This window comes from Bipolaris maydis (genome assembly GCF_028858645.1).
Source record: "Bipolaris maydis strain C4 unplaced genomic scaffold PSV08scaffold_1, whole genome shotgun sequence".
Taxonomy (NCBI): Eukaryota; Fungi; Ascomycota; class Dothideomycetes; order Pleosporales; family Pleosporaceae; genus Bipolaris; species Bipolaris maydis.
This window is the reverse complement of record NW_027093857.1, coordinates 578,687-603,180: the sequence shown is the minus strand read 5'-3', so window position 1 is coordinate 603,180 and position 24,494 is coordinate 578,687. Positions and strand designations below refer to the sequence as shown.

General features: G+C 48.4%; 6 protein-coding genes across 6 annotated transcripts; 2 read left to right on the top strand and 4 right to left on the bottom strand.

Moving 5' to 3' along the window:
* Nucleotides 1-1,486: 1,486 nt before the first annotated feature.
* PSV08DRAFT_406373 (P-loop containing nucleoside triphosphate hydrolase protein) lies at nt 1,487-6,580 on the top strand (the record flags this gene model as incomplete). The annotated part of the gene is made up of 11 exons (XM_014218908.2): nt 1,487-1,780; nt 1,831-2,359; nt 2,423-2,649; nt 2,706-2,891; nt 2,955-3,282; nt 3,333-4,114; nt 4,182-4,344; nt 4,402-4,951; nt 4,988-5,737; nt 5,784-6,266; nt 6,325-6,580. The coding sequence occupies exons 1-11, from the start codon at nt 1,547-1,549 to the stop codon at nt 6,578-6,580; spliced, it is 4,488 nt and encodes a 1,495-aa protein (XP_014074383.1). The 5' UTR covers nt 1,487-1,546.
* Nucleotides 6,581-9,582: 3,002 nt separating this feature from the next.
* PSV08DRAFT_242375 (uncharacterized protein) lies at nt 9,583-13,236 on the bottom strand (the record flags this gene model as incomplete). The annotated part of the gene is made up of 1 exon (XM_014218907.1): nt 9,583-13,236. The coding sequence occupies one exon, from the start codon at nt 13,234-13,236 to the stop codon at nt 9,583-9,585; it is 3,654 nt and encodes a 1,217-aa protein (XP_014074382.1).
* A 367-nt stretch (nt 13,237-13,603) lies between these two features.
* PSV08DRAFT_192463 (major facilitator superfamily domain-containing protein) lies at nt 13,604-15,288 on the bottom strand (the record flags this gene model as incomplete). The annotated part of the gene is made up of 2 exons (XM_014218906.2): nt 13,604-14,769; nt 14,823-15,288. The coding sequence occupies 2 exons, from the start codon at nt 15,286-15,288 to the stop codon at nt 13,634-13,636; spliced, it is 1,602 nt and encodes a 533-aa protein (XP_014074381.1). The 3' UTR covers nt 13,604-13,633.
* Nucleotides 15,289-17,631: 2,343 nt separating this feature from the next.
* PSV08DRAFT_254033 (uncharacterized protein) lies at nt 17,632-19,165 on the bottom strand. The gene has a single exon (XM_014218905.1). It carries the CDS (start codon nt 19,105-19,107, stop codon nt 17,884-17,886), a length of 1,224 nt encoding a protein of 407 aa, XP_014074380.1. The 5' UTR covers nt 19,108-19,165; the 3' UTR covers nt 17,632-17,883.
* A 1,593-nt stretch (nt 19,166-20,758) lies between these two features.
* PSV08DRAFT_367119 (uncharacterized protein) lies at nt 20,759-21,604 on the top strand (the record flags this gene model as incomplete). Its single annotated transcript, XM_066093120.1, has 2 exons — nt 20,759-20,770; nt 20,822-21,604. The coding sequence occupies 2 exons, from the start codon at nt 20,759-20,761 to the stop codon at nt 21,602-21,604; spliced, it is 795 nt and encodes a 264-aa protein (XP_065949921.1).
* Nucleotides 21,605-22,174: 570 nt separating this feature from the next.
* Nucleotides 22,175-23,505, bottom strand: PSV08DRAFT_375768 (uncharacterized protein; the record flags this gene model as incomplete). Its single annotated transcript, XM_014218903.1, has 3 exons — nt 22,175-23,066; nt 23,149-23,208; nt 23,276-23,505. The coding sequence occupies 3 exons, from the start codon at nt 23,503-23,505 to the stop codon at nt 22,175-22,177; spliced, it is 1,182 nt and encodes a 393-aa protein (XP_014074378.1).
* Between the last annotated feature and the right edge of the window lie 989 nt (nt 23,506-24,494).

The window sequence follows — 24,494 nt, the reverse complement described above, 5'->3', positions numbered from 1 at the left end:
TTTCTTCGATTGTCAAACACTGTGAACTTCTAGAAGGAAAACCTGAACAGCACCATTTCTTTTCCCCAACCACTGTTTGAACTGGCATCCCCGCGGTGGTGAAGTTTCAGATGCCCCCCTCCAAACATACACATACCAACCTGACAACAGCCAGCGGCTGTGGCAGAATTAGCCTGTTTGCTAAATGGAGTCGTTTTAATCCCGGTATCAAACGTACGCTAACCTTTGTTGTCGTCTCATGGGACTGTCGATCCACAAGCTCAGCCCTTCTTGGATGCATGGGATTGCAGATCCTGATGGACTATCCAACGAACCCAAGAGAAATTTGCAATCTCTGTCACAGCACACGTGGCCAAGCTTGTAGAGTCTAGGCCGCAACATTACTCAGAACAGTCATCGCTGCACAGCAGGAATAGCATGCAGAGACCAGGTCAAGCGAGGCGGCTCCTCTCTTCCGCCAAAACCCCAAACCAAAATTGGAGGTCCGTTTTCTTTGGTGTGTTAAAGTTTAATGTGACAAGACTGCCTTCCTTATCCATACCTCTGAGCCTCGAGGTCCAGAAAATGCTGCAATCACTGTTTTGATTGATTTTTTTAGCGGTATGGCGACATTTCCCAAATTGGTCCTGGCGGCAGACGGGAGCCACGGATAGATCGCTTGGGTCTAGTCTTCCACAAACGATGCCGATAGATGTACACGCCAACGGGAACAGGTAAGCCTGCCGTCTTTTCCAGATGTCAGGGCAAATTAAGCGCGATCGTCATTCTGACGGCAGTAGTCCGGCAGCCACAAATCGTAGACTCTCATCTGAGCTGTGCCAAGGCGACAGCGGGGTTGTGCAACTAGGGTTGAGGATCCCCTTCCCGGACCGCCATGAACTAATGCTGGAACACGGGGCGATGGACTGGTGTCGATCCTTGCTACAAATTCGGATGGGAAATGCGGCTAAGCCAAATGACCATGCACGTCCCATGTCATTTTCTATGTCTTACCAACGTATTGAGCAAGCATGCACTGGCCCTGAACCAGGTTTCGGGACATGCTTCGATGCCTAAGACTACCAAGCAGGGCATAGTAGCCATGTGTGATATCTGCAAACGGCTTGCATGATATCCACGTTTGTGCTTTATGAAGTCGATCACAGTGAATTGTGCCGATCTTATACCGTCTACACGGGAATTCAGAGAAAAACTCAGCGTACTAGAGCCACGTAAAATTTGCCGGCAGTCTCACAATGGCGAACAGTAGTGTCTGTGCACCAGTGGAACATCGATGTTGTGGCATTGCAAAGCATTGGGCCTGTAGGTCCACATGCACACACTACCGCCGAGTCCAAGCCTTTCGTGCTGGTGTGCAGACACATGGACGCCGATGAGGCAGGTAAATAAGGAAAGCAGCATTCTGCCACCGGCCCACTCAGCCTTCGTATCGGTGGAAACTCCTTTGAAGCATAAGGAGACGTCGGATTATCAATGCCCACATCCCATACTTTCTTACTTTCCTTAATGTTTCTCCCTAATTCCTGAGTTCTCACCGGTCACAGTCATGCTCTCCAAGACATCGACTCCGAATGTGAACTGCACCTTGGTGGATAGCACCTTCGGTCCCTATGCTGGGCCTTACTGCCGAGGGGGGTTCGACTTTACCCTCCTCTTCTCAGAGGTTTTTCTTTCGATTGTGCCTTTATCTATACTCTTAGCTGTCATTCCGTTCAGGTCTTTATACCTGTGGAGAAGGCAGACAAAAGTTAAAAAGTCAACATTACTGTACACAAAGCTGGTAAGATGTACTCCATATCATAATAACAACAGCTAACGTGTGCATAACAGATAGGATGGGCCCTCTTCGCTGGCTTCGAGTTGGCCCTTCTGGTAGTATGGTCAAGCCGCAAAGCTCACGTGAAGCACATGGGGCTATCCTCCGCCGCCGTCAGCTTCGTTGGAGCATTGTTGTTAGGCTTCTTTTCATATGTGGAACATATGCGCTCGATCAGGCCGTCGCTCCTGCTCAACCTATACCTTTTCTTCACATTTTTGTTCGACATTGAGCGGTCTCGCAGCTATGCACTGATGCCTGAGCTAAGCCTCATAGCTACTGTGTTCGCTACACGACTTGCAGTGAAGCTGTTTCTGGCCATAGTGGAGTGTAAAGATAAACGAAGACACCTCCTTCCAGAGTATGCTAACTGCCCTCCCGAGGCTACAAGTGGTATATACAAACGTGCTTCCTTTTGGTGGCTCAACGAGCTTTTCAAGAAGGGCTACTCTAAAGCTTTGACTGTGGATGATCTCTTCCACTTAGATAAATATCTGCGTGCTGACTACATGCACAATGTACTGGGTTCAGCATGGGCGCGACGTAAGTCCATATCCGAACCTACTCTCGCTGAGCAGTTTACTGACGTTTTCATCTCTCTTCAAGTGGAAAAGCCTAGCCCGAATGCCCTGTTTACCACAACTGTGGGAAGGTTGAAGTGGTCTATCTTGGCAGTCGTCCCGCCTCGGCTCTGTCTGATTGGCTTCAACTTCTGTCAGCCATTCCTCATCAACAGAGCAGTCAAGTTCTCCCAGGAAACTTCAAACCCTCAACAAAGAAACATTGGATATGGTCTGATCGGGGCTTACATAATTGTTTTCGTTGGTATTGCGGTATGTGCTGTCCTCAGATCGAACATTAGGATTCTCATGGCTAACTTTACCGCTAGGTCTCTACAGGGCAACACATGCATTTGACATTTCGCTTCATCACACAGATGCGTGGTGGCCTCGTATCAATGCTGTACAACAAAGCCACCGAGGTTGCATTAACCGATGTTGACACGGCCTCTTCAATTACACTTATGAGCGCTGATGTGGAACGAATTGTTACTGGAATGGAAACTGGACACGAGGTAAGCAAAAATGATCTATTGGCCAGAACCCAGCGAGTAAACTAATTTGCAATTTCCTTGTAGATCTGGTCCAACACATTGGAAATCGCACTCGCCATGTATTTGTTGGAGCGACAATTGGGCGCAGCTTGCGCTATACCCATTGGTATCGCGGTGTTGTCACTGCTCGGATCCATTGCAGCGACTAGCCTGGTCATGCAGCGACAAGCACTTTGGCTTGAGGGTATCGAGAGGCGTATCGCTGCCACAAGTGCTATGCTCAGCTCCATCAAGGGAGTAAAGATGGGTGGCCTCACAGAAGTCCTTAGGCAAGATTTGCACAAGCTGCGAATTGAAGAGCTCGATATCTCCAAGAAATATCGAAAACTACTTATCTGGACTATGGGCTTCAGTAAGAAATTACCTGGTCCGAAATGTGTATCATCTACTAACCATGAGTAGCGTATATCTCCCCCATTGCATCTCCCATTCTTGCATTCGCAGTCTTTTCAGTGATCGCGCAGAACAGCGGAGGCAAAAGCACGCTTGATACTGCAACTGTCTTCACATCTTTGTCTCTGTTTACCCTGCTCACGGAACCTCTTGGTTCGCTAATCATGGCTCTTTCGTCCCTCATGGGTGGCGTTGGATCGTTCCAGCGAATTCAGGAGTTCATCTCACAAGCCCCTCGCGCTGACCGCCGTTCATATGCACCTCCACACACGTCCAGTGCTACATGGCTTTCAGAAGCGGGTAGTATATTTGAGAAGGGATCCGTTGTTTCTCAGAAGAGTCGCTCTTCTACCGAGGTCAAAGAGTCCACCACATTTCAAGCAATCGTCATTGAAGACGGCTACTTTGGGTGGGATCCAGAAAAGCAGCCGGAAGGTAGCCTGCAGCAGATCGACATGATTGTTCCACGAGGAAAAATTACCATGGTCGTGGGACCAGTAGGTTGCGGCAAATCAACCCTGCTTAAAGCGGTGCTAGGAGAACTGCCGGTAATGGGTGGTTCGCTGCAAATGTCATCCCTGCGCATCGCCTTTTGCGACCAAAGCCCATGGCACACAAACGGAACTGTCCAGGAAAGTATCATTGGCGTGTCGAACTTCGATCAACGCTGGTATTCATCTGTTGTTCGAGCCTGCGCCTTGGATGACGATCTCGCACAGCTGCCCCAGGGTGATCAAACAGAGATCGGCAGCAACGGTCTTGCGTTGAGTGGGGGCCAAAGCCAACGCCTTGTGAGACCACCCCACATATCCTCTCCGCTTCTGTACCTTAGCCAAGACTAACGCATACACCCTTTAGGCCCTTGCAAGAGCAGTTTACGCACAAAAAGACATAATCATCCTCGACGATTGTCTCAGCGGTCTTGACGGCCAGACAGAGAACCGAGTCTGGCACAGCCTGTTTGGTAAGCGAGGATTACTGAGGCGTTGCAGGACGACTGTTCTCATATCCTCGTCATCTAGTATGTGTCAATTTCTCCCTGCTAACTAACAAGACTTTGCTAACTTTCACTCTGCAGCCAAGCGAGTTCCTTACTGCGATCATATCGTCTCTCTCAATCAAGATGGAAAAATTTCTGAACAAGGATCTTTTGAAAAGCTCAAGAGGTCGGGCGGTTACGTATCAGAGTTCGATCTCGCAAAGCCCGACTGGAACTATAGCCCAGAGAAGCATATTTACGAGGCTCCGCCTAGGTACACCGAGCGTCAAATAGACAACAGCAAGCTCACAGGCGATGAGAGTCAATCCGAAGCCAACCGCCGTATGGGTGACACTGCCATCTACCTTTACTACATTGGTTCAGTGGGATGGATTCCCACCTTGATCTTCATGTTTTCAATCATGGTTTTCATTTTCGGCACCATTTTCCCTACCGTCTGGGTGAAGATGTGGGCAGATTATAATCAGAATCATCCAAACGAGCGCCTCGGTTATTGGTTGGGCATCTATTCGACGTTCGGTGGCTTGGCAATGATCTTCCTGATAGTGAGCTGTTGGCAGCTCATCATCACTATGGTTCCTCGCTCGGGTGTTGCATTTCACAGGAGACTCTTAGATGCAGTGCTTGGGTAAGTGGAGAAATCACTGTCTATTCAATCACAAAGACTAACAAAGCAAAGCTCACCCATGTCCTTCTTCTCGACAACCGACTCTGGAGTCACTCTTAACCGCTTCAGCCAAGATCTCATGTTGATCGATATGGAGTTGCCGTTGGCTGCATTGAATACGTTTGCTACATTCGTGCTTTGCGTTGGTCAGATGGCCCTGATCGCTGTATCAGCTCCTTACGCAGCCATCGCTTTCCCAATCGTAGCCATCAGTGTCTATTTCATTCAGAAGTTCTATCTCCGCACGTCACGCCAGCTTCGTTTCCTCGACTTGGAAGCCAAATCTCCCCTGTACACCCAATTTAGCGAAATACTGGAGGGGCTTCCGACCATTCGTGCATTTGGTTGGCAAGAGTACGTTGAGAAGAAGGCCAAGACGTTGCTTGATCGTAGCCAGCGGCCCTTCTATCTGCTTTTCGCAATCCAACGCTGGTTAACTCTTGTGCTGGATTTGTTGGTCGCAGCAATAGCCACGATTCTCATTATTCTTGTGGTAACACTACGAGGAAAGCTCAGCGCTGGATATGTAGGCGTTGCCCTACTCAATGTCGTGCTTTTTTCTCAAAACATCAAGTTGTTGATCTCGTTTTGGACACAACTTGAAACACACATTGGTAGTGTAGCCAGGGTCAAGAGCTTCACGACTGATCCCATTACGGAAAACAAAGAAGGTGAAGACCGTGTTCCACCACCTCATTGGCCTAGTTCTGGACACGTCGAGTTCAAGAACATTGAAGCATGCCATCGGTAAGTCCCAAGATCGTCCTTCCTATACCTAAGCTAACCATCACAGCCCTGGCGAGCCTGTAATCTCAAACCTCTCCCTTACAATCAAGCCTGGTGAGAAGGTCGCTATTGTTGGCCGAACCGGCAGCGGCAAATCGTCATTGATTCTTTCTCTCTTCCGCATGATTGAGCTTTCTTCCGGCAGCATTACGATTGACTCACTTCCAATTACGGAGATACCCCGCCAGATTATCCGTAGTCGCCTCATCGGCCTCCCACAAGACGCTTACCTACTCCCCGGCTCCATCCGCCTCAATGCTGATCCTTTGGGCGAGTTCAACGACAAAGCCATCATGGCCGCGATGAAGGACGTCCAGCTTTGGGATATCATTGTGGCCAAGGGAGATGCGGAAAAGTATGCCCATCCACTCGACGTCGAAGTTGACGACCTCCACTTCTCCCATGGCCAGCGCCAGCTGTTCTGCTTGGCGCGCGCCATGTTGCGTAAAGACAAAGCAAGCGTCGTCATTATGGATGAAGCCACTAGCAAGTAAGTTTTTCACGTCTTCATCCTCCTCAGTTAGCAGATACTAACCGCGACTCTTCAGCCTTGATGCAACGACTGATGCTCATGTTCAACGGCTCCTTCGCTCCACTTTCCCTCATCACACTCTCATCTCCGTGGCACATAAACTTGACACCATACTTGACTTTGACAAGGTTGTAGTCATGAACAAGGGTCAGCTTGTTGAGTATGGTCGGCCACACCAGCTACTAGAGCGCCAGGGCAGCTCGTTCAAGAGCTTGTATGAAGAGGTGGGTATGAGAGAGGAGGCGGATGATGGTCTTGGTGTAGTATCGTAGAGAGTAGTTCTGTTTTTTTTTCATCTTTTTCCATTTTCCCTTTGTCTCCCTTTTCAAAAATAGCCGGGAATTCAAAAACAGGTGTAGCTTATGGGCATTTCGAAGATGGATATGCACTGTCTCCGGTTTTCTTCTTTCATTTTCGTTGGCGAATACACATAATGTATTGAACACTCCTTTGATTTCCTATTCTTTCAAACTGGGGTTTACATTTAGGTAATGATAGCTACGAGGGAAATACTTTCATTTGTCTATCTCAAGTTGCAAAGGGCTGGTCGGCGGGTTATCAAAATGGATGGATGTCTCTCGATTGATCGATTCTTAAGCCAACGACTGGTAATATTTATACATCATACGAGATACATGAATGAAGACTTGCAGTCGCTTATACAAAGGTTAGGTGATTGCGCATACATTCACCCCCGAGTACAGTGCACCTGAACAAGAATTTCGAGTCCACACACATAAATGGAATGTCGCTTCTGGTGACAAAAAGTAGATTGTACCCACTTGATGTGCATACTCAGCGCTCATCTCAACATTTTAACACATTTTCCTTATTCTTACACTGTAAAAACATATAAACTGGCGGATGCAGTACTCTCCATGCCCCCCTAACTACTCAAACTGTCACTTCGCATCCACCCACCATGTCTATACCACACAATTTCACCAAAGTAGTGGGAAAAACCTATCTAAGACCTTCCTCAACAAATACACCAGCCATTGATCAAGCCCACTGAGAATTTCCATACACAAGCTTACAAAACTACAGTACACTCCGTACACACAAATCATCACGTGACCAACCTAGACTATCCCTCCCACCTAGCCCAACCCCCCCTCGTAGCTCCAACTCCGCAGCCACCCCCAGAACGCCCGCGCCGCACCCGACCCGGCAATCCTTTTCGCTCCACCCTATTTTTTTTCTTTTTGCTCTTTTCCAACCTACCCGGCAGCCAGGTCCTGACACCCTGGAACACCTAGGGGTATCCTAGTCTATAGTAAGGGTTGTTGGGCGTGCAGGGCTACGGCGCAGGGCTTGTACGTCGCAGGCGAACATGGGTGGCATGGGTGTGTTTGCACGTGTTGAGGGTGTGTGGGCTCTCCCGCGACTTAATGCGCTAGTAGACGGGGGTGACTTTTTTCTGTGTTTATCAATCCACCGACTTTTTTAGGGGGGGTTCTTTTTTTGTTTTATCTGGACACCGGAGGTCCGTGGAGCAAAAGGTGGATGGGGTGCAAACCTAGTATGCGCTGTGGTTGGGATAACATGGGTGGAGACTTCACTTGACTAGTAGCTTTGTTTGCCGGATGTGATGAGGGATGGATGATTACTCGCCCTCGGCACTGACTTTTTGTGCTTTGCTTTTTTTTGACTTTTGACTTTTGTGCGACTAAGGCGCAAAAGGGTTGGGCTGTTAGGTTCAATTCTGCACGGTTCGGTTGAGTGAAACTATTTTTTTTCTTTGAAAAAACAAGGGTGATGTGGAGGGTTTGACGCGATACGCACCGGTGAGGTTGAAGGGTGGTGGTGAGATGGTGGGCGCACGGAGACTCGCTGCACAGGGCTGCGCGCTTTCTTTCGTTTATCCCATGTCGCACGAGCGAGAAAAGCAAGATCCGTGCAGAGCCATTGTAGAGTAAGGGAACAAAAAGAATGTCGTCGTTTGGCGTGCACGGTGTAGGTGCTAATTCGGCACGAGATGCCCGAGAGCAGAAGCAAGGAAATGTGCTGCGTGTTCTAGGCTTTTTGGTTGCAGGTCTTGCTGCATGATGTGTCGGTTGACTCCTGTTGTGTCATGCGAAAGGGCTGCACGGCGCTGGTGTATTTTCGTGATACATGGCATTGCATGCGAATTAAGTGTGTGATGTGCAGGGCCGTGGAGGTGAGGCCTACCGATTGGATATGTGGTCACAACCGGACTAGTGTTGTTGCACATGACGATACACTGCTTCGGGTAATACCTTTGGCTATAGAAATTTCCTGGTTACTGACGCTGTGTCGGAACGTTTGGTGTATCGAGGCGTCTGCTGAACGATGAATTCGGGTTGTACTTATTCGTATTTCGCAAAACGGACCAGCTTTGGATGCGTAACCTGCCTTTGCTGTTGTTTCGATCGTACCACTCAATCTGATCATCGCTTCGGCTATCGAAAAATCGTGTGTTGCTAAATATTGCCAGTTTAATTCCGGATACGAGAAATGATCATTCGATGTGGATCCAGATTGTGGATCCGGATTTTTCTCTGTGCAAGTCCCAATCAAGCGAGAACTCGACACGTACTGTGATCTTCATCGCGTCAATTGTTGGCACAATTCTGCAATACTACCTGTGAGATGAATCATGTAGCTTCTCAATAGCTGCAGAACAAGTCATTGTGATTAATCAATAAGCGCTTGCTAGGTACACCCACACATCTTCATCGTCGATGACTCCAGTTTTCTCTACCGAGATGAAATTTCAAGTGCAGTATTTGTCATGAACAAAGAGTATGACTATGAATTGTGATGACAGTGTCAAAAAAGCGGCAAACAGCACTTGATTGCTGAGATGTACTGAAAAAAATTTGCAAAATGGTATACCAACGATGCATTAAAGTATAGATCACTTAAGACTATTGAAAAATGAAAAAAGATATCTCGATGCTTGCGCTATTGTCCAACATGTTCTGCTAATAGTACAGATTTATTTTACTCTCAATCAAGCCGAGAAGCCTAACTTCAAATCAATAATGTTAACAACCCCACTCATCACCTCGAAAACCGCCACGATAAATCATACACTCATGAAATTAATCCTACAGAACTACACTACACGCTATATGCTCCTTAGCCATATAACAAAGCCTCAGAGGGTGGGCAGCAGCCCTATCCCACCTTCAAGTGTACTCCTCCGTATCCAATACAAATCTACAATCATGCTCCTTTATCCCGATTGTTCAAAATTCCCATGTCATCTAATGCTCAATAACCAAAAAAAGTGTTGAATACGTATTCTTCATAAAAACGCCGGGGTATCTTCGCGTACCAGGACCATGCCTCCTCTGCGCTTGCCACCACTCCCGCCGAGTGCGGTTGTGCTGTTGCGTTGTCGGAGGAATTCTTCGGCCATGCGATGGCCTGCGGTGTCGCTCCTCGCAGAGTCGGCGGTGAAGAGGGGAGAGGGTTTGGGGAGGGAGGCCGGGGGCGGTGTGATGTGTACGGTGGGTGTTCTTGCAGTGATATTTGTTGATCGCAAGTCGAATGCGCTTTTTGGTCGCCGAGCGAGTTTCTCGGGGGAGATGGGTCGCGCGATGATGCGGATGCGGGGGCGTAGTGGTGTTGAAGTTGGAACCAGTTGCGAACTGTCAAGGCTGGATCCGTGTGGCTTTGTGTCCTGTTCGCCAATTCTTGAAGGGCTGTGATTCGGTGTCGTTGGAATTAGTGGTTGCTGCATTTTTGGTTGAGGCGGAGCGATGGACTCTTTTTGGCTGCGGAAAGACTGCGGTGTCAAGTTCTCCTTTTCCCTCAATTGCGTGCGTCTGATCTTTAGTGGTGTTATTAAAATTGGTTCAAGGGTATCGTCTGAAAATGGAGAAGGAAAGCTAGATCGCGACACAGGCCTAGGCGGAGACTTTGGTGAATCGAGTGCCGTCATACTGTCAGTTGGCGATTTTGAGCGTCGAGAGGCCAAACTATCACTACTGGAACATCGAACAGTATTGACAACCGTTAGGTGGCTATCGTTCGAAAACTGCCTAGGCGTTCCAAGATTTGTGAAATACGATGCATGACCCTCAGACGTTGACACTGGGTACGGCTTGATCACAAAGGAAGCTGATTGAGATAGTGGGTTTGAGCCCCCGTGACTGTTCACAGCGATTCCCATATCAAAAATGTTCCGAGGATCATCGATATTCGAATTTTTGGGGAAGGAATTGTAGTGTTGAGGATTTGTAGTGTCCATACCAGTATCATCACCTACACGGTCTCGGAGCGACTTGCCCGGGTACTTCAATTCATGAGACACGTTGTCATTCGTTTTTGTATCCGATGTGGCGATCTCCATATCGTTGTTTTGCGTATGAGTAAAATCCGGAAATTCTTCCTTCGATAATCTGTTATATTGTCCAGTGATGGAGAAATCTTCCTGACTGCTCAACTCCATGCCCGAAATTTCATGTGACAACCAATCCCTCCAATCACGACTTGTGTGGGCCGCTACCTGACGTTTTGGTGATGGAGTGCCTACCACATAACTCCTCACAGACTGAGACGTGAGAATCACAGCTGAGCCGGCGTTTTGTGAGCGCTCTAGTTGGCTGGGGCCATCGAAAGACGTGATGCTGATACCATCTGTATTTCGAGAATAAATGCTAGGAGACATTGGCGTCATTATGACCTTCGGCTGTGGTGATGCGACGGCTTTCGGTGTTGTTTGTGGCTGTCGAGGACTTTGTTCGACGATGGTGTAGTTATGATCCTCTGCTTTCTCAATGTGCTCGGTGTTGGCACTTGGACTTTTTTGAGATTGAACAACAGCCGTTGTAACATCATACGTCTTATCCGTCTCACGTGGAAACTGAAAGTTCCCAGCCTCTCCGAGTTGAGTTCTCCAACGGTCTCTGGTTTTCTCCACACGCCTCTCGATCTGTGAAGCAGATGGAATGAACGTATTGATACCATGCGGCCATTGCGCGATATTGTCACCTTCTTGGCTATCTTCACTCTCACGAATAGTGGTCGATTGAAGAGCAACATCATTTTTGTGGATGTCTTCCGCGTTTGATAAAAGATTTACGTCTTCAGTCCCGGGTAAAGAATGGTTTCCAACAGGTGTCACGGCCCGGATAGTCAACCTTATCGCTCTTCCAAATGACCTGATTGTGCTAGTTTTGCTCCGAACACTGTGAGCCATCGTAGATCGTCGGGACTGCGGTCGCCCATCAACATCAATGCTTGGACGGGCACTGCAGCTTCCAGAAGAATGCAGATTTTGTGTCTGAAATTGGTGCTTTGCAATGTTCGACTCAAGTACATCACTCTCCGCAACTGATATCTGCCTAGCGGTTATTGATGATTCATGAGACGATTTGTTCGATCCAATCTCTCTCATCAAAGCAGAAAAGACTCTTTTGGGGTCAACATGAGTCGGCTTCTCTTCAGGAAGAGTTTCCATGGGCATGGGCTCGCGAAAGGACAAGAGTGGTGGAAGAGGCAATGATTTCCTCTTTGAAGCTATCGAGGAATTGGCCCGTTCTGCTTCACTTCCAACGCTGTCCCTGGACTCATGAATGACAGTCATGCGTTTGATGGTACGTTGCGTTGGCGTATCGCCAGTTGAATTTGTTCCCCAGCTCGTCACTCGGGATGATGGCACCTGCGGAGCATTGACTTCACTATGCAGACTTCGAGTACTGCGCCCACTGCCAGTACTGTCGCTTCGATTCCCAGATCGGAGGTGGTTAGGACGAGCGCTATCGAGTGACGAAGTGCGACCACGCACACGCTGTAGTGTTGCTTCATCTGGGTATGGTATTGAAGTTGTATTCTCTGCGCTTGGAGGGCTGAAGTGGGAGACATCAAAGTAGTCACGGCTGGCTTGGATCTGTTGCACAGGAAGGTCATTCCGCTTATCTGAAGTCCGTCGGAAAACTTTCCTGATTCTATTCTTTAATGAACCGGAAAAGGAACGCTTCTCTTTTGCCTCTTGCGGTGGCAGAAAATCACTAAGGGCGTTGTGATCCGTTGGTTCGTTGGCCGTCTGCTCCTTCGACTGAGAGAGAGAATACGTATCTGATGTGTTTTTTGCACTATCGTTGCTTTTCTCTTGCTTCTTCTTGAATGGTGCCAGGAACAAAGAGGGCCTGTGTTTGACTGACTTTTGCTGAAATTTATGTAGATATTCGTCCCGCGCTTCATCAAGCGTCACGCCAGGCGCGACAGTGACTGGTATGCGCGGCTCTGCCAAAGGCGAACTTCGAAGCGTTTGAGCATGTGGATGCAAGGATGGAGACTCTGAAACTGCAGTTTCGTTGGCCGATGCTGGTGTATTCAAGTATTCCGCTGGTGGTCTTCCTATCGGTGATCCTGTCTGGACAATGCTTGCGTAGTACATGGAGCGTGCCTTTCGGATCTGTTGTGAGGTCACAGAAGACGCAGTGCTTGTCCGAGATATCTTTTGTTGAGAGCTCGGCCTGGCTTTTTCACTGGAGGTCCTTGAAGGTTGCGCTGGCAACTGGCGTGGTACCGACGTTGATCCACCGATAGTTGACGTCGGATACAAACTTGAAGGTTGTCCTTTGGTCTGCTCAGTAGTTGATATCTGAACTTGTGGCTGGAATCCCCTGCCCCTACTCTTTTCGAATTTTGGTGCTTGCATCGACCGAAAGCTAGAACCCCGAGGGGGGAAATGGTTGCCTTGGGACGTGAAGGATTTGCGGCTGGCATTGCTCTTGGATCTTACCATTTCGGAGCTCGGTCTGGTGATATGTATGGTGGCATCTTGAGCATGTGCCCGTACATATGCCGTTGTAGCAGCAGCTACTGCTTGCTGCCTGACGGTCGCCATATCTATAGGCTCAGCCGTGGAGGTGGGGCGTTTGTGGACGGTCGAGGCGGACTTGGAGCGGCGAAGGCGAGCTTCAACATCGCTGCTGGCACAGGAAAGCATTTTGATGGCGAAGTAAATCTATCGATCGCTGAGTGAAGGAGGTAAGAGAGTGATCCGACCTATTGAAGCAGTGCTAAGGACGTGTTGTCAACATGTAGTGTAAAGAGCGACGATGAAGCACCATTGGTGTACGTGGTTTGGGATGCTGAGGTCGATAACACGGTGAGATGGATGTGCGTTGAACCATGTCTGGTGGTAGCTACCCTGTACTTGCTATTTTGTGTGGTTTAAGAAAGTGGGAAACATGGAGCGCAAACAGTAAGAATCTTCTGTTCAGAGACATGATCGCACCTACGCATTCAAAGCTGGTCGCTTCCAGAAAGATTTTGTCAATACCACCACAAAGAATACAAGACATAGCGAAACCTGAAATCAATTGTAAATTCGAACGCATCCGTCACGTGGACTCTCTGCGCTCAGTTGCGCCCTGGTGTACCAACAAGGAGCTCCTCCCCTCATCATGGAAACTATCCTCATCCTCGCCATTTAGCTCCACATAAGAGGACGTCTTGCCCATTACATTTATGGAGAAAGTCACAAATGTCATGAAGAGGAAGATGACCGCAGAACCTAAAAAGGGCAGTCCCAGCCATGCGTCGCCGAACCCTATGCCCAACTGAAACAGTTCATTGAGTAAGGGCCCACCAATCATAGAGCCAAAGCTCTCGGCCATAGCAATTGTACTCATAAGCTTACCTATGTCGGGGCTTGACTGCCCACCGACAACATGAATAGAGATGGAACGCATAGCGGCATTGTAGCCCGAACCCATGTTGTATACAAGAAGACCGAAGACCAATAGAGCAGGATACGCAGAGACACCCATGACGAAGAAGGAAAACGTGGTGAGAGTAATGGATCCACACGCGATCCAGATGTCAGCACGGGGTGCTGGGAAATGTAGCTTCTTCAACAGCACAAAGTTGATGAGTGGAAGGACAACACTAATGGCGACGAGGTTAGCAGCTGCTCGGAATGATAGCAGATATGCTGCTTTCTTGATCTCCCAGCTGTAGCGCTTGGAAGCATAGCGCACCAAGAGCGAAATGGACTGTCTGCCCAGCCTGTTGGCGAGAAAGGTGAAGACAACCGTGGCGAGAGTCCAGTTGCCGCCTAAAAATTGGACTGTAGCCCGGAAGTTACGCAATTGCGAGCGAACTGAGAAATGACTCGACATTGGCTGCAACTCAATGGACTGCGTCTCGATGTTTTTCGGTTCCTCAAGGTTGCGCAAATGCAGGGTCTCCGGAATAAAGAGTGACACGATGAGGCCAACAATCTGAAACGCCAGAGCGAGCAGAAGCGGCAGCCAGTCTCCGTATTCCATCAGTCGCGAGGCCATCATGGGCGCTACCATTTCTGCAACCAGAATACATGCGGTCAAGTATAAGAAAATGGTTGTACGCTTTTCTGGTGGTGCGATATCGGAAATCATGGTCAGCGCGATGGCCATGGCAACAAAGGCACCACCACCAATGACCATGAAGGCGCTTGAGAACCACGTGAGTTGCAGTGGTAGAGTCTTGAGATAGCCTGTACACACGTCAACACAAGTCTCGACTTCCTTTACTAACGCGTACACTTACATATCAGCAGAATCCATGCATAACTTAACATGATGCCGACCAGACCCGCAGCAAAGATCCATTTTCTGCCTACCCGATCAGCCAATGTTCCAAAGGGAACTGCCAACAAAAGACCTGGCAGCGCGTTGAACATCTCCTGCCATCCAAATATGCTAGCCAGTCGCTGTTGCACTATGTCCACCTTGCATAACTCCTCTGATATCGTTCCGTCCCCTCCTATTACCGAGGGATCTTGCTCGAGATAGTATTTATAGCACAGATTCGCTTCGAAGATGCGCGTCATGGGCGGATCGGCAAGGTATGCACCTATGTCGATGAAGGCGACAAGGGCGAAGATGAGGCCTATAAGGAGAAGCCATGGCTTCTCTCCTGTAGTGGATCGTAGCGCTTCTGGGGCGTCAGTGAGCGGTAAGAAGGCCTCTTCTTCCTCGTTTGACTCCCTTGGTGAGTCTGGTTTTATAGCCATTTCGAGGGCTTATCCGCGTCTAGCGAAGGGGAGCGGCCGGCAGGAGATGTAAGACGGAAGCATGCGCTGAGGACAGTCTACGCGTAGATAGTTACAAAAGGCAATGCCAGCATTGCTATAAGATATCTGCCTTGGTGAGTTAGCAAGAAAGGTAAGGCGGAGACATCGCAAGGAGATCTGCGCAGTGGGCAGGCCGTGTCAGATCCGAGGCGTTGATGTCGGGGCTGTGAAACTGCCTGGTAATTGGCGGTTCTCGGCGCGCATCCCCCGAACGCCAGGTGTCGCGACAACATAGCCATGATTACGCTAGCGCTAGGGAAGATTCAGTACTCTCCATCGCTCAACCTCCGTTTTCTGGACGAACGACATGAACAAGATGAGATGAAGTTTTTTGGAATTGCGAATCAGGAAGCACAGGTACTTGCGTAAGAGTGACATAAGACCCTGCATAACTGGTACATTGACGATCGCTTCTTAGAGGCAATACCCTTGTACACTGTCCAACACCCATGCACCCGGCAAGCAGGTGCGCGATTAACAAGCTACCCACGCCTCTAGCCAGAGATTTGATGTCCTATGCTCCTGCATTGTGCATTTAAAGAACGAAGTATCGTGAAGTAAATATTGATGGTTCTTTCTCAAACCATGTGCCATTTTAAGAGCCAGTATTCCTGTATCCGGCCAAAGAACCATTGCATACGTGGTTGAGTGCGGTAGACTCACAATTAAGACACAAGGAAAATCCCTGTTCATCCAATTGACACGGTTTGTTCAACACTAACTATTACAACACTCAAGTACAGTGTGGAACCGAATCCAGTTACACATACTATCATCGATATCATGTAGTTATTCCAATAAGACGAAAGCAAAGCATATATCATGCTGACGCAGCAATACAAAGGTAATTACTAAGAAGTCTTGTAAGGTCAAACACGTAAACGAAAAAATCGTTCTATCACTTCCAGAATCAATGAAGAACTTCAATTTATGCATGTCTGCGCCATGCATTGGATGAATTTCTGTTTTATCACCGACCAAAACAGACTTAATCCAAATTCTTCAATCAAATGATCAGTATTATAGTAACGTGATGATAAAATTCCTGCTTACCTTATCCCATGAGTTTATTCGTATTTTCTATCCCCTTCACCCTTCTCTATTCTTCACATGTCCTAAATCTCCCGTGTCAGCATCCCCTCGAAGCCACCAAAAGAAGACCCAAACTTACACATCCTACCGACCTCCACCCTGAGTGTTGACGCAAACTTGATATACATTCCGACTACTCTGGAAGTAGTAGGCGGGGTTCGGTCCATTTTGCCGGATCCTGTAGGCCCCGGTGTTCCTGCAAGCTTCTAGGGTTGGCCAAGCTTCGTTTACCCAGCTCTTCGTGCGGGCTTGGACTTGGATGGGAGACGCGAGAGTGAGAAGGGAGATAGGGGGGGAGGGGGGGGAGAGGGTGCTGGGTTGCATTTTTGCGTTTGTTTGGTTGTATATCCAAGGTTTCTTTCAAAGAGATGGTAGGGTAAGGGTAGTTCGAAGAGTAAGTAGTTTAGACTATTGTGGTGATGGAGGATAAGGGGCTAAAGGGTTGCGATTACATATCCCTCCGACTCATGTGGTGGTTGTTGCTAACACGATACACTTGATGTCCATCACCGGTGTCGGAAATTAGTTGCTTCAAATGCCAAGTTCAATTTTTCGTGCCGTTTTTTCTAATACGATGAGGTTCTTGTCTAGTTTCTTCGTCTAGTGAACTGACAGCTATGCTTGTCACGACTCTAGACGTTGATGCATCAATGCATCACGGAGCTTTGAGCTTCTAGTGCGATGTAGCAACTAAACTATTTGATTAGACAGTACAGGTTAATAACACCGGGACAGCGCCAAGAAGAGGTGCAGTCTTGGCTACACATTACTCGTACTGTTGTATCCACTGGCTACTGACTAGTGTGGACAAAAGGTGGCACCTGCTATACCTACCGCCTTGCCTACTATTCCAACTGCCAAAACATGCAATCATAAATTGCACAACCTGAACCTGGCCAAGAATAGCTGGAAGAAAAGAAACAATAACCGACCCACTTTGTACAAACAATTCCACGTAGCGCATGCTCTATGCAGCCTATCCCTAATTTCCATCCACCAGTCTGGGTTTTCCATCCGTGCTAACAGAAGCCGGAGCTATCAGCTGCATTATTTTGTTGCTTCAAAACGTCCGTATCACCAAGCGCAGAGTTCACCTTGCTTAGCGCTAGTAGTAAGTAATACACTACTAAGATGCGCGCTATCCTAACTTGAGTATATCTTCGCTCTTCTTGAGTCAAAACAGCAACAAAGCAAACAGAGAGATTGCAATAGAAAAGAACAGGAGCCAGTAATAACTACCCTTCATAAACACACACGGTCTTGTGAAGTCGAAGTATCAAAGTCACAATGTGTAGCCTATCCGAAACTCGGTAACCTCAACCCTGTTTACCGTAGGGAGTTATAGTTGGCTATGAGCCTTTGTACTTATTGTGGTAATGCCCTTTCAAATGCAAAAAGGAAGGAAAAAAACGAAGGTGTGGAAGGTCCCATTGCCAGCCAAGTCTATCTGGTAGAAAAGTCAACTACCATACCGACGTCTGCTGCAACCTTGCGATCACACAAGGCCGTCCATGCTCCCTCAATACCTTGTTCTCCCTGAACACCATTCAAAACCTTTACCTGTAGACTAGCAAACGCTTCTTCCTTCAAGCACCTATTCCAGGTGCTGTCTAGCTCCTGTGAGAATTCCAAGGCGCCTTGCGACTCGATGACGCGATCTCGCATCCCACTGGTGTTGACCAGGACCTTTGTGTTGGCAGTTGCCATCCTGGCTGCGATCTCCTCTGGGGTATATACTTTGGCCTCGTAGCCAATCGCAACGACAGTGACGTTTGAAGCAAGCTTTGATGCCGCGGCTCTGACTGACTCTAGGACTGCGTCGGATGCGCCGAAGTCAACAATGACGACCCGTGAGGGTTTGAATTGTTCGGCCCATGCCATGGTGCTTGTGTCGTCGTATGCAGCTGCCCTCATTGGCAAGCACGAGTCGTATTCAGATAATGTGTTGGGGACTGATGTCATCTGTATCAAGGCAAGAGGACCGTGTTTGGACGCATCTCGATTCCTTGCCATTTCCCAGCCAAAGCTTCGGCCGGTCTTGCTTGAGGCGGAAATACTGACGACCACCGATGACGACAAGTCGGCGTCCTCTTGGGACCATGGCGCACCGAAACCAAAAGGGTGAATGCGTCGTGCGGAAAATGCGCTGGTGTTGAGCAGATGTGGACCCTGCCAGAGGGGTTTGCAGAGCGCGGTTATGCGCATGGTTTGCGCATCGCTTTGGCTAACTTGTTCGTAGCTGTTGTAAATCGTCATGAGCTTACTTCGCTGTGCGCTGCGCTCTGACCAATGGCCCGATGGTTCGATTGCTTCGAGTTGAAGGTCCACGGTGTGCTCTGAAGTAGGCAACATGCCCCACAGCAGCGATCCTGGTGCGATAGCATCGATTGTGCTTTCGAGAACGCGGCCATAGCCCCAAGCTGGCACGACGCCCCATTCTTCCCGACTGTTGAAAGGTGCTGGGCTTGCCTCGGGAACGGGATAGGTATCCCACCAGTGCAGAGGGGTTCCCGATCGGGCATAGGTCAAGTTGTTATAGGTGAGGGAAACAAGCCATGTCTGGACACGGACTGAAGATGCCGCTAGGCTTGGGGAGTCCTGGTCGATGTGGAAGATGGAATGCCTGGCATTATCCAGCTTGGACACAACATGTATACATTTTGCCATTATGCGAGAGTGTAGGACAGGCTTTGGCAGGGCGAGTGCCAGGAGAGCGCACAAATGTGGTCTTTTTACGGCTGCGCATGCAGCTTCTTATATTGTGCAACAGTGGGGTCGAGGCGTGCCACTACTCGCCTTACAGAAACAAAAGCATCCAAACATCAGAGGTGGACAGAGACGCCAAGGCCGGATGAGGCGCGAGTTCACGTCCATCGGACTTTGGTCGGCTGCACATGTCCGCGGCTCTGAGCCCGCTGATTGGTTCACTTTACAGGATGCTCGTGGCATGCGATCTAAAACCAGACGACAGACGTCTTGGTCGTCATGGTAGTGTCTGAGATAAGTGCACAAGCTTCAACACCATCAGGAGTTGAAAGGGACTGCGAGAAAAGAAAAAACCCAATTTTTCCCTCCCGGTTGATCTCGATGGAGAAAACAGATATGAAGTTTTTCGCTGCAACGGTTCAACATGCGGTTATTTTTATGCGAGCAACCAATCGGTCTTGTATGATACTCCGAGCATCTATATCCTGGCAAACAAAGCGCGCACATATCATCGCAGAGCGGGGCGACGAAGCGTCCAGATACTATCTCAGGCAGATATCAAATTCGATCGAGATCTTGATCAGCCAAACTCGAATGCCTCCTTGCATGTGCAAATATCCCATATTTAGAGGGTAGGCATTTATGATGACCTTAACACGTGAACTGTTGATGAGGTATAGCGCCCTGGACCATATCCTGTACGTAGCCCAATTTCTCTGCAGCTCCACCAGATCCATCATCGTGGTACTACTGTTTTGAATACCTTTCTTATTTTCCTACTTTCTTGCTTTAGGCAATGCGCCATAGCACTGTCCAATTTCCAGTAAAACGCATTATCGCACGAAAATACCGTATACCTTCAACAGGTATTTGCAAGCTAGAAAGATACGTCATAGAAATTGCACGATATAAACGAATACAAAATGAGTGGATAGATGAAATAGGTGATATGGATAGCGACTGGATTTACTAATCGTACAAAGTCTTAGGAAGGCAGCTACCGCAATCGCCATATGTCCGCCCCCACCTTTACATTTGTGGAAACACGACGCCACAACGGTATCTGCGACGAACCAGATAGTTATCCACATAATGCTCCAAGCGGAGGCTATGTAAATGCTGACCACCCTCTCTTGGCTCAGCCTCGAAGGAACCACTATCGTGATATCTCTATTGGCCGGATGATACAACTGCTACAGCATGGCTTGAGTGTCTTGATAATCTTGGCTGTAAGGACTTGAGGAGACATATACCCGGCTTTGTACAGAGGGTTCTCATTTTCATCCTGCTGAAATAGTGTTATCACCTCTTGATACTGAATTTGCTGGAAAAGAAATCTGACAGAAATGCCACGCGATAGTAACAGCCTCGAATTAGATGATTTGCAGATAGAGTTGCAAAAATCCCTCCTTTCACACGCTCATCAGCAAGAGGATGCAGCAGCAACGACAGATGGCTAAAGATTTAGTCATATCGATCATCTCAGCAAATGGCTTCCGATGATCAATTCAGTCACTGAAATGCGCTGGTCTACGCGTTTCACAGACCGAGACGTCAGCTTTCTTCGATCCGCTGGTTTCATGCAGCAAGTTGGGGGCGTTGGGTACTGACTATGTATGTCATCGTAAGATTTATCCCATCCTGTCGTTAACGGGCATACTAATAACACTTTCAGACATGTAATCACAACCGGGACCGTACTGGCATAGCGTCACTTGGAAGCTACGGCCTAGGAGTACCGCAACAGTTTGCTACAGCACTTACAGGTGTCACCGACGCGCTTGGCCCACACAAGGGCTTTTTCTTCTCAGTGCTCTTCGTAAACATGTTCCAGGCTATCGTTAGCGCGCTTTACCTTCTCTGCAATAATTTGCTGACCGTTATGGTTGTCGCGGCAGAATGGAACGCCTACTACAACTTCCGGCGCAAAGCACTAAGAGTCTCGGCCCTAAAAGGAATTCAGGGCTCTACCTTCTTTCTCTCGCTTCCGTATAGATGTTCCGTTACGCTCATGGTACTATCTGGCCTGTTGCACTTCTTCATATATCAAAGCGTGTTCGTAGTACAACCAGTCGCCTATCTGCCTAGATACGAGCCACAGCGATTCATCCAAGCCCCGGGTTTGGATGTTTCCTGCATTGGCTTCTCCAGCTTGGGAACCTTTCTAGCGTTAGCAACCGGATTCGTACTTGTTGTATATTTTGTTGTCGTTGGTTTCACGTTCAAATATGAGATGCCAATTAATCGGGAAAAGGCACAGGAGGCTGCCGCTCGGCTGTTTCGCATGCCGGTAGTCAGCAGGTGCAGCGCTGCAATCAGTGCAAACTGCCACGCTCACGCAGCTGATACAGACTGCGGTTTCCTACCTGTGCAATGGAGGCATGTAAGCGACATGACTGACGCGAGTGGAGCACGATATACATTTACGATTGATTCAGGTATGAGGCCTTGCTACTGAGACGCCAGGAATAGTCTTCGAAAGAATCTGTTATGCAAACATTAGTTATGCGACAACGCCGTATTTGCCATTCTTGTATGACATCGGCCGCATATGCGTCTTCAGTGTGAGACCCTGTTCCTAGTCCACCCAAATTCACTTTATCGTATCCCATATCAAAAAAGCCCGTCCCTGTGTTGGGCGATTGGGTTGAAAATGTACGAGAAAAGGATATTTATCCAATTAGCTCGATACGGTTGAGTTATCACGCAACTCGCACCTATTCATCATTCGGCGGCCTTTCGTACCTCAATAAGAATTCTGATTATCTCTTTCATAAAGCATTTTGTGACAACATCTATTATGCCTTGTTGTAAAGCCTCGTGTTCGGTCGTGGTTTCAATGTGTATGTAGCTCATTGCGCTTGCTAAACTGAAATAGCAGCCAAAAAAGGCAGGTGACGAAAAGAATTCATAATATATTCAAAATAGAAGTGAAACTTCGAGCATCTGAGCTAAGTACAGGATAACTGCCAAAGTGGGCAGCAGTGGAAGCGCAGAATGCAGCGCAACATTAAACATAGACAATTGTTTATACATCAATTCCTTGTAGTCTGCAGTTTTCTTGGACAGTGCGTCCTGGAAAAGTCTGAGGATCAAAAGTGCACACCGCAAGGTTGAAGATACACTGGCCGGTAGCGTCAATCGGCAGGATCTCTGGGGTGAAAAGCTGCACACCGTGTTCGTCGAAGCAATCCGAAGGGCCTTTCAAGAATGTTTCTTTGGAGATCCCATACTTTGTTATCATCAAATTAGGGATGTTAAAATCAGTATCGTCGCCTATTCGTAGTTGGAAGGAGTTTGGGCCATCAGTATTCGAAGTGCATAGGTCATAGGGCTGATCGTCCCTGCAGGTGTCAGCGGGAATGGTGGCTCTGTAGATGTAGGCCTTTTGTCCTTGCAGTAAGAGAGCGATAGAGCGAAGCTTCATACTATCTGCAACCTTTTTCTGCATATCTGTTTCTGTGAAGTTTTGGGCAACGCCTAGGAACCCACCGCCAGCCAAGATGGAATTAATACCCGTCGTTGGGTTATCAATCTCAGAGTCAAGTGTAGTCCGGAGAGAAGTCGCTACGGTAGATTGGTAGTCTTTGACGGCGGTAGAGATGCTCACGCCAATATCGCTCCATTTGACAAAGAGATCTGGTTCCTCCGGGGCCTTCATTTGATTGGTCAAGAAATTGACAACCGCCCCAGAAACAGTATTTACTGTGGCCAGGGAGCCAGTGAATGGAACGGCGCTTAGAGCAGAGGTGACCAGAGAAATCATGTTCTGGAAAGGGGTAACATCGTCTGTAGGTTCGGGCCAGAAGTCAGCGACAACGGCAGGTATCTCCAAGGACATAATGGAGGCGGCGAATGATATGGCAGTATTGAGCGAGTTCATATAGCTGTTATAGTTCTGGATTGCGACCAGGGCATACCTGCATTGCTTAGTTAGTTGGACATTCGCAAGCATAACTATATTGTAGTGATATATTCAATATAGATCATGGGTACGCTTACCATGCGGGAAGAGGGACTGGAAGACAAGGTTGGCCGGCGTTGCAAAATTGGTCAAGTCCACTAAAAGAACGATTGTAAGCGTATTGTCCTCGTGCATAGCATCTTAGTAAACATATTCAGTACTCACCAAAAGAAGTTGGGGGCTCCCAGCGAGGAAGCAAACCCCTGGACATGGTTTGTAGTGAGATTTTGAGCGGCATCCTTGAGAAAACCATCAAGATCCAGGTTATTCCAAGTTGCCTCGTTCAAAGCTTCAGAGGGGCAGGAAGTGCTTCCTCCTTGAGGGAAGGCAATCGGATTTGCCGTGGCGAGCTGAAGCGCCGGAAGCACTGCAAGGAATTGTGCTTTGCAATACATGACAGCAGATCTCGTTCTTGAAAAAGAAAGTTAAAACGAAAGTAGAATCTTTCTGAGATGATGAAGGTAACAGTTGGGTGTCGAACAAAAGAAAGAATAAGAAGAGATAACGTGTTTTACAAGCGAGCGGCGCGTACAAGCGAGCGGCGCACCCCACCAACTTTGCACACCTCTCTCATCTTATCATACCATGGCTCCACGCAACGTTGCTCAAATAGTATCAAATGAAGCAGATGTACAGCTTGCTATCTCCTCTATAGCTAGTAAACAGGTCCAAAGTAATAAACATGCCGCAGCACTCTACAATATAGCTGAGACGACGCTCCGCCGCCGACGCGCTGGCAGGCCTGCCCGACGCGATTGCCAGCCCAACTCAAAGAAGCTTACCAAGCTAGAAGAGGAGGTGATTGTTGATCATATACTTGATCTTGATCTACGTGGATTCTCGCCTACCTACGCAGCTGTGCGCGATATGGCTGATAGACTGTTAGCTACACGCGGCGCTGGCCAGGTTGGCGTCCACTGGCCGCGTAACTTTGTCAATCGTACAGATAGGCTTACGACGCGGTTTAATCGAGCTTATGATAGGCAGAGAGCTCTATGCGAAGATCCAGTTTTAATTAAGAACTGGTTTGAGCTTGTGGAGCAGACAAAGGCCAAGTACGGCATCTGTGACGAAGACGTCTATAACTTCAACGAAGCTGGCTTTATAATGGGCAAGATTACAACTCAGCTAGTCGTAACAGCGTCAGAGAGGAGGGGCCGGCCAAAGGCAGTTGAGCCAGGCAATCGTGAGTGGGTGACGCTGATTGCAGCAATCAACGCAGCTGGCTGGGCAGTCCCACCGTTCCTTGTCTTTGCTGGCCAGTATCACCTATCTGCCTGGTACGAGGAGGCAGAGATCCCGCGCGATTGGGTAATCGCAGTTAGTGACAATGGCTGGACGAACAACGAGCTAGGTGTCGCATAGATAAAGCACTTCAATGCCC

Coding starts and splice junctions, on each gene's coding strand:
- PSV08DRAFT_254033 (XM_014218905.1), bottom strand. CDS start 19,107: ATGGCAAAATGTATACATGTTGTGTCCAAGCTGGATAATGCCAGGCAT.